Source organism: Sinocyclocheilus grahami, unplaced genomic scaffold (genome assembly GCF_001515645.1).
Source record: "Sinocyclocheilus grahami isolate Dianchi unplaced genomic scaffold, SAMN03320097.WGS_v1.1 scaffold771.1, whole genome shotgun sequence".
In the NCBI taxonomy this organism is placed as follows: domain Eukaryota; kingdom Metazoa; phylum Chordata; class Actinopteri; order Cypriniformes; family Cyprinidae; genus Sinocyclocheilus; species Sinocyclocheilus grahami.
The window spans coordinates 209713-226438 of NW_015505950.1; the positions used below are offsets into that span (position 1 = coordinate 209713).

At 36.2% G+C, this 16726-nt stretch overlaps 2 protein-coding genes across 2 annotated transcripts in view; both read left to right on the forward strand.

Annotated features, from left to right (window-relative positions):
• The window catches only part of LOC107561405 (protein tweety homolog 2-like), a 62411-nt gene extending 58614 nt beyond the window's left edge, over positions 1-3797 (forward strand). The window contains exons 10-14 of the mRNA XM_016245848.1: positions 1244-1345; positions 1716-1969; positions 2213-2291; positions 2733-2759; positions 3277-3797. Of these exons, the coding sequence (XP_016101334.1) occupies positions 1244-1345; positions 1716-1969; positions 2213-2291; positions 2733-2759; positions 3277-3357 (543 nt within the window). The 3' untranslated portion in view covers positions 3358-3797. The remainder of the gene's footprint in view (positions 1-1243; positions 1346-1715; positions 1970-2212; positions 2292-2732; positions 2760-3276) is intronic.
• A 4464-nt stretch (positions 3798-8261) lies between these two features.
• dnai2b (dynein, axonemal, intermediate chain 2b) lies at positions 8262-16263 on the forward strand. The gene is made up of 12 exons (XM_016245851.1): positions 8262-8445; positions 8533-8694; positions 8818-8945; positions 10133-10275; positions 10385-10498; positions 10888-11027; positions 11152-11274; positions 11357-11580; positions 12596-12731; positions 12846-12992; positions 15241-15456; positions 16045-16263. The coding sequence occupies exons 1-12, from the start codon at positions 8263-8265 to the stop codon at positions 16132-16134; spliced, it is 1806 nt and encodes a 601-aa protein (XP_016101337.1). The 5' UTR covers position 8262; the 3' UTR covers positions 16135-16263.
• The last annotated feature ends 463 nt before the right edge of the window (positions 16264-16726 follow it).

Genomic DNA, 16726 nt, shown 5'->3' on the forward strand with positions numbered 1-16726 from the left:
TAACAGTTCTTTTTGTAATTTAGAGAAAGAAAAATATTTTTAAGTCAAATATGTATATTGAGTGAGTCATTACACTGCTTAAAATAGCTACACTGAACAAAATTTTAAATGCAACACTTTTGTTTTTGCCTTTTATTGTGGCCAGCCTAAGGCACACCTGTGCAATAATCATGCTGTCTAATCAGCATCTTGATATGCCACACCTGTGAGGTGGATGGATTATCTCGGCAAAGGAGAAGTGCTCACTAACACAGATTTAGACAGATTTGTGAACAATATTTGAGAGAAATAGGCCTTTTGTGTACATAGAAAAAGTCTTAGATCTTTGAGTTCAGCTCATGAAAAATGGAGGCAAAAACAATAATTTTGTTCAGTATAATAACTTTTATTTTTAAACTGAATTTACCAGTTTTTTTTCATTTTGCTATATATTTGTATGTCAGCAAGAGCAATGCAATATAAAGATGTGTATTTATTTTCTTTGTATTATTGTTTCTCATCACATTCTTTTCAGAGTGCAAGCTCAAAATTCATAATTTGTATTTCATGACGTTATTGGTTCTTTAACAGCATCCTAACTTAAATGAAACCTCGTAAGTGACTAATTTGGGATTTATGCATAAACATGCATAAAACAAACAAACATTGGGTAAAATATGTAAAATACTAATTTTGAAATTAGATGAAATCATTTTTATAAATTTTAAATTCTGAATTAATTTATTAATTATAAGTACATTTGTAATAAATAAATAAAAATTCTCTCACTTTATCTTCCATCTAGGATGAGTTAATTTACTTGTCCCGTCACAATGCATTATGAGATTGTCTTATCTGTATATAGTCTGCATTGAAATGCTCTTTACATAATTTACATAGTTCAGTAGGTTTTAAAACGTCCACTTTGAATCTGTTCTCAATTCTCCAATCTAGCTATCAGTTACTGCGACTGACTTCAATCTCCCTCTCTCCCTCTCTCTCTGACTCTGTCTTTCTCCCTCACTTCTCCTGTCTCACTGCATCTCTCAGGGTTTTTAGGTCAGGCAGTAAAAGGCCAGTGTCCTATATCTCAGATTGCTGCAGTTCAGCTTGACCTGAATTTTGTGGGACAGCGCAATTCAATAATTTTGGATGTAATAGAGAGGAGATGTTGAATGATATTCCTTAGATAAAGTTCACTTACTTTATTATTTCTAAAATATTTCCTTTCTCACTCTGTCTTGAACTCTCACCCTCATTTTAGCTTTTCCTGTCTTGTTTTGACAGGAACCAGTCTGCGCTGTTTGGAGGAAACCCGCGCTATGAGAACGTGCCTCTGATCGGGAGGGGATCTCCTCCTCCTTCGGTGCGTTGTGCTCCAGAGGCCAGGCACTTCTCAAGACCCACACATACACTCATGTTGATACAATGACAATAATTCATACCAAAGATGAACCTTTTTCACAATCATTTTAAGGGTCAACATGAAATCAAAATTGGCCATAACAGTAGTGTACTTTTTTAGTACTTATGATGAGCACAGATGAGGTGCCAAATTGGTTTGGTTACCCACATTCTTTAAAATATTGTCTTTTATGTTCAACAGATGAAAGAAACGTCTGTTTGGAACAACTATCCCTTTAATTCTTCTATTTTTAATTCTGATGGTGCTATATTTGTAAATTGCACTTTGTTCTGTATTTTTAGTAATATAATTGCAGCCTTGGTTAGTATAGGAGAAAAATCTTACCGGCCCCAAACTTTTAAATAATTGTGTAAACAATGCTTCTCTTTCTTTCCACAGAGAAAGAGATTACGATGACATTGATGACGGGGACCCGTTTAACCCTCAGAGCCGGCGAATGGCGTCCCACCATTCACAGCAGGGCAACATGCACAGCTTCTGCAGCTACAGTAGCAGCATGGGCAGCCAGACCAGCCTGCACCCTCCAACACAGGCTTTGACCAACGCACCCCTGTCAGAATATAGGTAAGAGTCAACCTTACACATGATTCATTGCTTTTCATATTCTGTCATTTCCTGGTTTCAGATCGATGTGCCTGAATTTTGTGGGACAGCGCAATTCAATAATTTTGGATGTAATAGAGAGGAGATGTTGAATGATATTCCTTAGATAAAGTTCACTTACTTTATTATTTCTAAAATATTTCCTTTCTCACTCTGTCTTGAACTCTCACCCTCATTTTAGCTTTTCCTGTCTTGTTTTGACAGGAACCAGTCTGCGCTGTTTGGAGGAAACCCGCGCTATGAGAACGTGCCTCTGATCGGGAGGGGATCTCCTCCTCCTTCGGTGCGTTGTGCTCCAGAGGCCAGGCACTTCTCAAGACCCACACATACACTCATGTTGATACAATGACAATAATTCATACCAAAGATGAACCTTTTTCACAATCATTTTAAGGGTCAACATGAAATCAAAATTGGCCATAACAGTAGTGTACTTTTTTAGTACTTATGATGAGCACAGATGAATTATGCACAAGAATAACAAAAATTAGGCTTGATGGCAAATGGGCTAAATTTTGATTTCATGCTGACTTCAAACTCTTGCCATGATTATTTCTACCCTTAAACTTCTATTTGTCCTTTGATAGCCAGTGGCTTTCTACTGTCTTCTGCTAATAGCTTCTTTTACGGTTTTTCTTTGTCTGTTCGTATGTTTCTCTGTTTGTATGTTTCTGTTCTTATTTTTCTTCCTTATTTTAACCAAAAAATAAAATTCCTTTTGGAGCTTTACTCTCAGCCATATAGAAACCGCGTAAGTTGCTGTATGATTACAGTATTATTGTCCCAGTCCCTTTGTTCTCCGATCTTTTTAATTCATCTCTTGTTTTTTCCCATGCGTTTGAATAAATTCTTTGTGGGTGACTTTTTTTCCCCTTTTCACTCCTGGCATGGATCCTCATAGACATACCCGCATATGTTGTATGTTAGACACAGATGATCTATGTAGAGCCTGTTGCCCCTGTTGGTAGGAGGTCAGAATATATTTACAAGAGCATTTTTCTGTCAGATTGTAGTGTTGTCTGGCCACTAGCATGCCTTGCAATCCCTTTTGTTAGCTAATAACTTTATACAGGTTTAGATTGAGTGAATTATAGAATTTAGCTAAAAAAAACAACCTTGGCGTCCTCAGCAAACTTGTAGTCCGCACCAAACACAAAAAGTGTAGTTCATTTTCATCTCACTCTTGAAAAATGGTTCTTGTTTGCTTGAATGTTCTTAGCGATGTATGTATTGTCAATTTGTGACTTCTGTGTGGATGTTTTTCACAGTACTCTCCAACCATGAGAGCCACCTACCTCTCCATGACCGAAGACCAGATCAGACACTTTGGGGAGGATTTCCGAGCGTAGAACTGATCTGTTGTCCTCTGGTGTGAGTCTTCACTCGCTGGAAATAAGGACACATGGAAAACACTCACGCCAGCATGCGTGCACGCCCATCTTAAAGGAGCACAGTCTGAAAGTCGGAATGTCATTTTAAGAGCACTCAGTGTGTGTCCGTACGGTTGCTGGCATGCATGTGTGTTTGTCAATCATTCTGATGGTGCGACGCTTCTTTTCCCTCAATACTGACACATTTGTGAGGTGCTGAAATATCCTCTCTCTAATAATCTGTTTTATTTGTACATTTACACCGTATTTTTCGACTGTTGGTCTTCCCTATTGCCTTTTCAACTGCCGAAACTGTTCGACGTGGGTAACAAAAACTATTTTGGAGCCACTTTATATTAAATGTCTTTAACTACTACAGTACGTACTAACATTTAAATTAATCATTTGATGCATTGCACTTTTTGTGTACATACATGTCTTTACATTGTACTTATACTGTATATATATATATAAAATTGTGTGCATGTAATTTCATCTGTAATTTATTTTCTTGCATCTATTGCATAAATTACACTGTTAACCTTTAAAACTAACCATACCATAAAACCTGTCCCTCACCTTAACTGCATCCAATCTCAATAGCAAGTGTTCTACAATACAAATTAAACACAAACAGTACATTGTACCTAACAGTGTTTTTAGTATTATATACTATTATAATATTTATTAATATTTTTATATTTGATATTACATTTTAATATTGGTTTTTAATCATTCTTTTTATGATGGCTAACTGTACATATACTAATGCATCTTCTTATTTTGAAGTGAAGCCTCTTATGTTTTCTCAGTGTGTTTTGTGCCAAGAATGGAAGCATGTTTTGTGCCTCTAAAGCCTTTGTTTTCTTTCCCTTTCATAGTTTTTTTTTTTTTTCAGTGAGCGACCGCTGGTGTGTATCTATGGGAGTGGGGAATAAAACCTTTTCTGTTTATTTTATGCATGTAGAGGCATTTCAAGCACAACGTGATCAAAAATGGTTCCACAAGTGATGTTTCTTGTTCGAGTTATGACTTAAAATCGCAGATCTTCTATCAACTCTAGAGAGCACTCTGAGCCAATTTCTTCCCATGATGCAAATGCATATGCTTTGTATTAACCCGTTGACCAGCTGTAAATAACCTGTATGATAACCAGTGTTGTGTGATTATTTTGTATTTCTTTTTTAGCTCCATTCTTGTGTGCCATTTTCAGTATGTTGTTTGATAAAATCAGCTTCTTGGACATATGCTTGCACAGTGTGTTCTCATTTGAGATTTATGGTCGCATCCATTTGGCTTATTGCATAGTTAGACTGTTTTTAATACATTTTATTAACTTAAATGATTTTAGCAAATGGCTGCAATATAACAAAGAGTGAAATATTTAAGGGGGTCTGAATACTTTCCGTACCCACTGTATACACTTAAAATACTTATTTTGGTAACACTTAATTTAAATGTGTCTTTCATGCCCATTACATGTACTTATTATTGATTATTTTGTATTTCTTTTTTAGCTCCATTCTTGTGTGCCATTTTCAGTATGTTGTTTGATAAAATCAGCTTCTTGGACATATGCTTGCACAGTGTGTTCTCATTTGAGATTTATGGTCGCATCCATTTGGCTTATTGCATAGTTAGACTGTTTTTAATACATTTTTTAAACCGATTTTAATACTTTGGGTGCATGGATAGCACTGTGCTGCAGACACTACTGAGGGTGGCGCTTGATTTCTGTCTAACTTAGAGGACAGAAACATGAATATAATAAAACCATTTTGAATTGAATTAAGATCTACGAGTGTAACTTGTAATTTTTGAAAGTAACATTTATGTATAGGCACTTCAATGGGCCAGCTGGGCATGTTGCCACACTGATAATGCTATGTTGGACTTTGCAACAAAATGTAAACCTTTAAACGATTATGAAACTACAAAAATATAAAATTATTTTGACCAACAGTGTTAATAAACTGTATAAGTTACTTGACAGCCTGATCAGCCCCAACCTGATTATTATAATACTAATTCGGTGAAAACCAAGAGCTATTGCAGAAATATGACGATTTATCAATATGATGGTTTCAGTTTGTGAGAGAGAATATGATTGAATGAATTGATAAAACAAGTGTTTATGTAACTTAGGCCTAACGTCTTGACTCAAAACCTTGTCACATAGCAGTCAGTAGCCTAGTAATGTTTGACAAGGATGCGTTGCAGAAAGTTAAATAAACGATAATGAAATAATAAACTGAAATTAAACTTAATTTAACCATCGTATATTTCTTTTATAATTCCTGAAAAAATATTAGTTTTTTCCTCATTGTGCCCTATGACAAGAGTGTTGATATATGGCGCCCTCTACAGGCGCTGTTGTCTAATCATCAGCAAAAAAGAGAAAGCCTGAAGTAAACCAGTCAACAGCGTTAGCTTAATTTGAACGTAACATTCTAAAATAGCGCATATATATCTATATGTACAACTCTAAGCACAATTAATTGCTTTTTGTATTTAGTAGCAATATTTTGTTAATTCGTCTGAAGAGAGGTAAAGTATGTGTGTACACGTGACGTCCCTCGCGCTGCTAGGATACGGTAAACCGCTCCAGACCTGAAGCACTAAACCCATCAAACCCCAGAAAGCGTCTGAGCAGCAGGTAAGATTACTCGCATGTCTTATTTTGAAACATTTAACACCAAACGGGTTCCTGCCATAGACTTATACATGCCTTGGTATGTTCTGTTTAATGTGTATAAGCACGACCGTTCATACTTCATACTTTCTTTTTTAAAGACCTTCTGATATCGTGCTGCTGTTTGACTGGACGTTCTTCACAGGAAGGAAGGGGGGAAGTAGTTTAGGGCTACTAACGTTACTGTGGTGCTGCTACAAAACGAAGCAGGTTCAGACTTAAGTTTTTGTCAGGAACGAGGCGTTTAGTAAGCACTAAGCAGACAGTCTTGTGAACAGAGGCTTTGTAATGGCAGGTTTAGTCAGTGTTGTAATTTAATATAAACGTTAAAACGTTCATGAACGGTTTTTAATGACTATTTACAACATAAAATGTTGTTTTCAGAGTTTCAGCTTGATTTTCTCATCACTAAGTGGGCGTGACATATTATAATTCCTCAACAACAACAAAACCCGTGTATAATAATAATTATAGAAACTTTTATGAGCTCATTCATCGAAGGGATATATGGCATATTTGTATTTTTAAAAACTAAGTTGTCACCAGTGTTGGGGAAAGTTACTTTTAAAAGTAATGCGTTACAATATCGCGTTACTCCATGAAAAAGTAACTAATTACGTTACTTGGTTACTTTTTATGGAAAGTAATGCGTTACGTTACTTTTAAAATCTGGGCAGGGCTTGCTTGTTTGTTTTTAAAATAAAAAAGTTCTATTTTTGGCAAATATAAAAGCCTTTCACACCAAAAGTGAAATGAATAAGCCTCAGGCTGAAGGAAAAGTAAATTTACGTCCGTACAGTAGAATGCAGAAGAAGCCATTTCAACACACTTCAGCAATAAAAAAAGATGAGTAATTTTTGCTTATTAGTACGGTTGAACTGGATCATCGAAGGTCAGAAACAAAGACATTGATTAATAGAATGGGATTAAATACGTAAAGCATATTTATGTTGTTTAACATTGAATTATTGCAGGTTTACGTCATATTCTGAGTTGCATTATTTTTATTCATTTTGAGGAATACTGAATCTGTGTGAGTGAGATGAATTAATGCATATTCATATTTATTTTGAACTACAGTAACATCTTCTGATTTCTCTCAACATGGGGACAGGAGAGCTGTCAATCAATAAATTGGAGAAAAAAAAAAGTAACTTGCGTTACTTATTTGAAAAAGTAACTCAGATATTCTCTCGTAAATTAAAAAGTAATGCGTTACTTTACTAGTTACTTGAAAAAAGTAATCTGATTATGTACTAAGAGAAGTCGTGGCCTAATGGTTAGAGAGTCAGACTCGTAACCCAAAGGTTGTGGGTTCGAGTCTCGCAGGGATTGTAGGTGGGGGGAGTGAATGTACAGTGCTCTCTCCACCTTCAATACCACGACTGAGGTGCCCTTGAGCAAGGCACCGAACCCCCAACTGCTCCCCGGGCGCCGCAGCAAAAATGGCTGCCCACTGCTCCGGGTGTGTGTTCACTGCTGTGTGTGTGCACTTTGGATGGGTTAAATGCAGAGCACTAATTCCAATTATGGGTCACCATACTTGGCCACATGTCACGTCACTTTCACTTACTTGTAATGCGTTACCCCCAACACTGATTGTCACCCATAATATGTCACCTGTTTGATTTTCTCATCAGTAAGTGGGTGTGACATACTATAATTCCCCTAAAACTAGTAAATAATAAAATAAAGTAAAAAGTCTATGTATAATAATTATAGAAACATCTATTACAGGAGTTATATGAAATACTTGTATTTTTAAAAATGAATTTGTCACCCATAAATTGTCACCAGCATGATTTTCTCATCATTTAAAATTAGCTAGTGAAAGCAAACATTTTATCCCACAACTTAATGTAAAACATTTTTTTTAAAGTATAAAAATGCATATTTAATCAAGAATTGTTTACACAATCCTCTTTTAACATTTCTTACCTTTAGCTAAAATGGAGATTGTGTATGTGTACACAAAGAAGCGCAGTGAGTTTGGACGCCAGTGTAACTAAAATGAATTTGTCACCCATAAATTGTCACAGCATGATTTTCTCATCATTTAAAATTAGCTAGTGAAAGCAAACATTTTATCCCACAACTTAATGTAAAACATTTTTTTTTTAAGTATAAAAATGCATATTTAATCAAGAATTGTTTACACAATCCTCTTTTAACATTTCTTACCTTTAGCTAAAATGGAGATTGTGTATGTGTACACAAAGAAGCGCAGTGAGTTTGGACGCCAGTGTAACTTTTCCGACCGTCCAGCTGAGCTGCATGTGGACATTCTCCCTGACACGTCCCTCGCTGCAAACTTCACAGTGAGAGATCCGTGTAATGTGACAGTTCAGTGTGCCGAGGAAATGTCCGAGCATGAGGTGAGACCAGCATTAACACTATAACAAAACAATATGACTTATTTTCCATCATGGACTGAATTATCATGAAATTCTTGTCATGCTCAGGTGAACACAGAGCGCTTTGAATCAGAGTCCCGAGGAGTAAACCATGTGGAAGGAGGGTGGCCGAAAGATCTCAATCCAGAGGACATGGAGGCGACCATCCGCTACAGGAAGAAAGTGGAGAAGGATGAACACTATCAGAACACCATCATGCAGATTGCTGGTGTGAGTGCCATAAAGTGTTAAACATCATGTATTATATGAGCAATATATGAGACGAGACTTCAATCTCAGAAGACATTTTTTGATTTCTCTATTGAAAAACAAGCCCAATTTTGCCCATTGCAGCTCATGGAACACTGTTGCAAGCAGAACAACGCCACTGACATCTACCAGGAGTTCTTTGAGGATGAGGACGAGGAGGTAATGGAGGAATCAGAGGAGCAGCCATCAGCAAAGACAATCAATGTCTTCAGGTGAGCGCACTTAACTGTAATGATAGAGCAATATATCAACAAGGTCACTTTTTTAAATTAATAATTTCACTTTTCAGCCATTTGAAAATTATATGATTAAATGAAAATAATCTATTGAGTCATATAAATAGTCATATAAATTGAGTCATGCTTCGGAAATTTTGAATAATTCATCAACAATTAATTTATTTCTTTTGGAGCTCAAGAAACATTTTTTATTATCATCAATTATCAATAATCGATTTATTATTATTGTCAATTATCAAACAATTATTAGCCCCTATTTACAAGTACACATAGACTTGTTCTAAAAAAATCTAATTATTATTTTTTCTGGAATTATTTACATCAATAGAACAATTGAGTAGGGCTCCACGATAAATCGAAATGGAATCGAGATTGCGATACGACAGAAGCTGCGATTGTTATGCGTATCTTTTAGTGAAGCACGGTTCTGTGATCAGCAGTAAATCTCCATCTAAAGGCCAGAGGGCGCTCTCGCGCTGAAACTCCAAATACACCTCGCAGAAGAAACCCAGAAAATGCCTATCGCTGCAGCTGAATAAACAAAAGATTCAACTGCTTTCATTGATTCAACGTAACTAATAAACACACGACTACGGCAATATACGGTTTATCTGAGTTCTTATTATTATAATTTTCATTAAAATAAAGTATATTTATAATGCAATGCCTTTATCACTGCTTAAATACTATGAAATATGTTGCGTGCTTTATTCGGTCTAAGAAGCCACATCATCTCACAGAAGGATTTATTTCAAACACTCGACTGACATTATGAAGTGAGTTTGGAGTAAAAATATGTTATTAAATGTGGTATTTTCACATGCTTTCAGATGGAGCAGCATTTACTTCACAGAGCCGTAGTTCACTGAGAAGCTATGCAAACAGCTGTCATTATCGCGAACGATTTCTTCGATTTCAGAATCGCGCAATAAAATCGTCTGCGATTTTTTTTTTTGCGTTAACTTGTCAGTGAACTACGGCTATGTGTAGTAAATTCTGCTCCATCTGAAAGCATGTGATGATGATTTCCTGCTGATTACAGAACTGGCTTTACTATCAAAATGCGCATGACAATCGCATTCGATTAATCGTGCAGCCCTACAATTGAGTCATACAATTTTGAAAACTTTAGGTATCTGTGGGGTATCTGTTTTTGCTAGAGACCCGAATGAAGTGAAGCGTACAGCCACCAGTTTGTCCTGGCACCCCGATGGCAACCATAAACTTGCTGTGGCCTACTCCTCCCTGGAGTTTCAAAGAGCACCCAATGACATGAGCTTCGACTCCTACATATGGGACATTGGTATAACATAAGAACAGCTCTTTTTCTGTGATATAACGGAGTCATGTGTCACATATAGTAAAGACAAAAATATTGAAAAAAATTTTTTTTACTTTTTTTTCACTTTCAGAAAATCCCAACAAACCTGAAATGACACTGAAACCTGTATCTCCACTTGTATGTCTGGAGTACAACCCAAAAGATTCACACATTCTTGTTGGGGGAAGCTACAACGGACAAATCGGTGGGTTTGATCACCTGAGTGCCTCTCTGGATGCACAATTAATCATGTTCTATTCCAGCAACTAAAACACTTATGACCATCTGAACTCTTTTAGTGATGTAATTAGATTGGCCTCAGTCGCTTTGTGCATTTTTAGTTCTCAATAAATTATGGTTAATGGAAAAAAGTACCTTTGACCTTGTCTGAATAGCATTTGGTAGATAAAACAGATGTGGCTCTTTGTAAATTCTAATGGCTAGACTAATAGTCTATGGCACTGAATGCAAGGATGAAATGAGTATGTACTTTGGAATGGCATTTGTAGATGTATTTGTGTAAATGCACAAGAATAACCTTGAGTTTTTTTGTAAGATAATGCATGAGCACCTTATTATTTAACCCATTATCAGCATATTGGGACACTCGTAAAGGCAGCCAGCCAGTAGAGATGTCCACCATCGAACACAGCCATAGAGATCCTGTCTACAAAGTCATCTGGCTGCAGTCGAAGACAGGCACGGACATCTTCTCGGCTTCTACAGATGGTCAGGTCTGTGTGCAATGACACAAAAGTCTAAAAATAAAGAAATAAACCACACAATATTTCACTGCAACTTGCACTGCATACTAATGAAGTCATGAGAGATCAAAGATACTCTCGCTTCTGACATCAGGTACTGTGGTGGGACATTCGGAAGATGAGTGAGCCCACTGAGAGACTCGTACTAGACCCTAGTAAAAAGGGGAACCTTGATAATGCCCTTGGTGCAGTCTCGCTGGAGTTTGAGACCACTATGGTAAGAGAAGCTCTTAGTTTTTGGCTCACTTGTAGATATAAATGTTGAGAACTTAAACACGCTTTGTTTTTTATTACACAAGCCCACTAAGTTCATGGTGGGCACAGAGCAGGGTCTTGTGGTTTCATGCAATCGCAAAGCAAAAACCCCAGCTGAGAAGATTGTGTGCACATACAGCGGACACCATGGTCCCATTTACGCCCTGCAGAGGAACCCATTATTTCCTAAGAACTTCCTGACCGTGGCTGACTGGACCGCCCGCATCTGGTCGGAGGACATCAAAGAGTCCTCTATCATGTGGACCAAGTAACTTCTGTTTTGTTGTTCAAATGCTGCATTACACATTTATTTATTTATTTATTTTGGGGGGGAGATTCTCAATTTTATGTACACTACAATTAAAAAGTTTCTATTTGGCAAGGACACATTTGATTGATCAAAAGTGACAGTAAAGACTTTTACATTGTTACAAAAGAGTTCTATTTCATTTTAAGTAATGCTGTTCTTTTAAACTTTCTATTCATCAAAGAATCCTGAAAAAAAGGGGAAAAAAACATATTAAGCAGCAAAACTGTTTTCAACATTGATGATAATAATAAATGTTTCTTGAGCACAAAATCAGCATATTAGAATGATTTCTGAAGGATCATGTGACACTGAAGACTGGAGTAATGATGATGAAAATTCAGCTTTGCATCACAGGAATAAATTACATTTTACAAAACCAGTCATAAGGGTCTGTTTTTTTAAATTGAGTAAATAAGCTTTCCATAAAACATTTGAATAAATAAGATTTCCATTGATGTATGGTTTGTTAGGATAGGACAATATTTGGCTGAGATACAACTATTTGAAAATCTGGAAACTGAGGGTGCAAAAAAATCTACATATTGAGAAAATCACCTTTAAAGTTGTCCAAATGAAGTACTTAGCAATGCATATTACTAATCAAAAATGAAGTTTTCATATATTCACTGTAGGAAATTTACAAAATATCTTCATGGAACATGATCTTTATTTAATATCCTAATTATTTATATACCCGTGCTACTTATGACTGGTTTTGTGGTCTAGGGTCACATATATTGAAATGGAAAACAGTTATGTTAAATTTTAATAATTATCATAATATTACAGCATTTACTATTTTACTAGCATAATAATATTTACAGTATTTTTGATCAAATAAATGCAGCCTTGAGCATTGAAAGAGACTTTCAAAAACATTTAAAAAATCTTACCAACCCCAAACTTTTAAATGGTATTGTAGATGTTTGGTGTAACGTGCACAGGTGCCAGTATTTCTAATCTGTTTCTGCAGGTATCACATGGCCCATCTGTTAGATGGCTGTTGGAGTCCAGTCAGACCCTCGGTTTTCTTTACTGTAAAGATGGACGGCACCTTGGACGTGTGGGACATCTTGTTTAAACAGAACGACCCAACTCTCAGCCTTAAAGTTGGTGCTTAATGTCTCTTCCTTGTACTGAACCCATCTCACAGTCCCATATCTCAGCGTTATGTATTTTAAGAAACATTGACAATGTCACAATGTGTGTGGTTTTTCTCACAGGTTTGTGATGAAGCCCTGTACAGCATCCGAGTGCAAGATAACGGCCGTTTCCTGGGCTGTGGCTCTCAGCTGGGAACTACCACACTGATGGAGATTTCAGCAGGCCTGTGCACACTGCAGAAGAACGAGAAGGCCCTGGTCTCGGAGGTCAGACACAAACACACCTGGACATGTGCAATATACAGTTCTCCTTTTTTCCGTATAAAAATATACATGATATAATACTGTTCAAAATTGACCATGGCTGCATTTATTTGAACAAAAATACAGTAAAACAATAATATTGTGAAATACTATTACAATTTAAAATAACTCATATTTTAAAGGGGTCATATGATGCGATTTAAATTTTTCCTTTCTCTTTGGAGTGTTACAAGCTCTTGGTGCGTAAAGATCTGTAAAGTTGCAAAGACTAAAGTCTCAAACCCAAAGAGATATTCTTTATAAAAGTTAAGAGTCAACCACACCTACCTAAAACGGCTCGTTCTAACACGCCCCCACATATCTACCTCACTATGTGGGAAGATTTTCATAACGCCGCCCAAATGTTCACACAAAGAAAGAAGGTGTAACTTTTATTCTCGCTGTAGTATTGTTGTTGCCGCCGCCATGTCGTGAAGGTGCTGTGTGCTTTGTTGTGAAAGCGAAACTACTTTGTAGTGTAAGCCGAAGACGAAGCGGAGTCCAGCCCGGAGCCGTCACATGTGGTTGCCGCAGGCATCACAATATGATAAGGGGCGTAACATTTCCATCACACACTTGACGAATTCGGCCAATCACAACGCACTGGATAGCTGGCCAATCAGAGCACACCTTATTTTTCAGACCGATGAGCTTTGTTAAAATCAACGCGTTTCAGAAAGGCGGGGCACAGAGGAGAAACAATAATGTACAGTATGTGGAAAATAATGTGTTTTTTTAACCTTAAACCGCATAAACACATTTCATTACACCAAATACACAAAATAATGTTCTTTTTAGTAGCATCATATGACCCCTTTAATACATTTTGAAACATAATTTCCTGTGATGGCAAAGCTGAATTTTCACATGTCACATGACCCTTCAGAAATCATTCTCATATGTGACCACAAAACCAGTCATAATTTTCTGAAATTGAGATTTATACATCATATAAATAAGCTTTCCATTGATGTATGGTTTGTCAGGATAGGACAACATTTGGCTGAGATACAACTATTTGAAAATCTGGAATCTGAGGGTGCAAAAAAATTGAAATATTGAGAAAATCGCCTTTAAAGTTGTCCAAATGAAGTTCTTAGCAATGCATATTACTAATAAAAAATGAAGTTTTGATATATTTATGGTAGGACATTTAAAAAATATCATAATGGACCATGATCTTTGCTTAATATCCTAATGATTTTTGGCATAAAAGAGAAATTGATCATGTTGACCTATACAATGTATTGTTGGCTATTGCTACAAAATATACCGTGCTACTAATGACTGGTTTTGTGGTCCATGGTCACATTATCAACATTGAAAACAGTTGTGTGTGCATCACATTTTGGTTGAAACCATGATACTTTCCTTTTTCTTTTTTCAAGATTCTTTGATTAAAAGAAAATTCAAATTCAGCATTTATTTGAAAGAGACATATATTTTTAACATTGTATATTCCTTTGCTATCACTTTTGATCAATTTAATGAAAACAAACATCTGGCTAATCAAACATTTTGCCCATTGAAAACAAAGTAATTTACACAATAAGAAGAACACAGAATCTGTAATATAAAACTAGAATGCTTTTTTAATTATGCTAAGGGAAAGAAAAGTTCCTCTAAATTACACAAAAAACGTTTGTATGTACTGTACATCCATCTATCAAACGCTGAACTTGTGTATTTTGCAGATGTTTGAACGCGAGACCAAGCGGGAGAAGATTCTGGAAGCTCGGCACAGAGAGATGCGTCTGAAGGAACGCAGCCGTGCTACTAATGACTGGTTTTGTGGTCCATGGTCACATTATCAACATTGAAAACAGTTGTGTGTGCATCACATTTTGGTTGAAACCATGATACTTTCTTTTTTCTTTTTTCAAGATTCTTTGATTAAAAGAAAGTTCAAATTCAGCATTTATTTGAAAGAGACATATATTTTTAACATTGTATATTCCTTTGCTATCACTTTTGATCAATTTAATGAAAACAAACATCTGGCTAATCAAACATTTTGTCCATTGAAAACAAAGTAATTTACACAATAAGAAGAACACAGAATCTGTAATATAAAACTAGAATGCTTTTTTAATTATGCTAAGGGAAAGAAAAGTTCCTCTAAATTACACTAAAAAGGATCTAAAAAAAAACAAAAAACGTTTGTATGTACTGTACATCCATCTATCATACGCTGAACTTGTGTATTTTGCAGATGTTTGAACGCGAGACCAAGCGGGAGAAGATTCTGGAAGCTCGGCACAGAGAGATGCGTCTGAAGGAACGCAGCCGCTCTGAACAGAGCCGAGAGGACGAGGGCAAAGAGGCAGACGGGGAGGAGAGCGCAGCGGAGCTGGTGGCGCGTGCAGAGAGAGAGTTCTTCGACATCATGGAAGCTGAGAAAAAGAAAGAGGAGAAAGAACGAGATACGGTGAAGGATGTTCTGCTTCTTGAGTGAATATGCTTATTCTAATGTTTTAAAAGAAACGTCAAACCTTTAATCAAGGTTTTTAACCACACATCTGTGTGTTTTGATGGATGTTGTCATATGTGTGTGTTTTAAGAACAGCCTGTCAAATTAAATTGCCCCCCTTTGTTGAGCTTAAACAAATTGCACCCCATGTTTGGACTGTTGCTCCAATAAGATAAGAGTCCCGGGCTCTATATATAACCCTGATAGCTGGGGTGAAAAAGCTCTATTGTGAAAGACGAAGAAAGAAAAATCAATAAAGTCTACTTCGCCTATACCCAGAATGCTTTGTGCTCCACTGTGATTGGTGAGGAGGCATTTGAGCTCGCGTGAGCATCAGAAGTGTATTGCTATAGGCTTTTCTACTCAAAGGCTCATGTGATTAATGATTTTGGCCTTTTCAATGACCTAAGTTATTTGAAAATAAAGAGGGGGTTTATAATTAGGCTTGTTTTATGTGTCTCACATGATTTCTAGGCAGTTGATTGGACAAAAAAGTAGTTTGGCTGGTCTTATAGTTTTTGATCTGTCTTTTCTTTTTCCCTTCAGGAGAAAGGTGTGTGTGAAGAGAAAGATCTCCAGGAGGAGCATGAAACTAATGGTGTATCGTCTTTTACCGGAAGAGAAATCTCTCAGTAGATTGCCAAAAAAGAGCTGTTCTCATACTCGGATCATGTTCGCAACCCATTTTACTTCCATAATGTGATGTATATTTCTGAGTGAAATGGGATATTCAGTGAGAAAACTTTTATTTATCATGAACATATCAGATCATGAACATACTCTGTAAAGCTGCTTTGAAACAATGTGTATTATGAAAAGTGCTATACAAATAAACTTGACCTGACCAGGAATGTGCATTAAGAAAGTAAATCGGTGATTTCATGTTGACTTCAAGGAAAAAATGCAGCTGGATGCTTATTGTTTGACTTATGTTATGTCATGTACGTGTCTAATTAAATAAAATACATTTAGCATTTTTATTTTATTAATGTGTGATTATTGCAATTAGTCCAGCAGTTGTCAGTGTTGTTTCAGGCTTCCGTTCATCTTTCATATTCTCAAAATAGCATCAGATGATGTTGTCTGAAATGGAATTGTGAAATTGGTAGTGACTTTTTGCAATAAAATATAAAAATGTTCATAACAATCAGTTAAGTCAGTTGTAAATATTCATTATTGTTTGATTATATTTGTCATTATATTCTTCCACGTGTCTTAAGATTTTAAA

What these genes read in the sequence shown, in the direction of transcription:
- dnai2b (XM_016245851.1), top strand. Translation starts at nt 8,263, where the DNA reads ATGGAGATTGTGTATGTGTACACAAAGAAGCGCAGTGAGTTTGGACGC. An exon ending in CCATCATGCAGATTGCTGGT is followed by an intron (nt 8,695 to 8,817) that starts GTGAGTGCCATA and finishes TGCCCATTGCAG; the next exon opens with CTCATGGAACACTGTTGCAA. An exon ending in TGGAGTTTGAGACCACTATG is followed by an intron (nt 11,275 to 11,356) that starts GTAAGAGAAGCT and finishes TTATTACACAAG; the next exon opens with CCCACTAAGTTCATGGTGGG.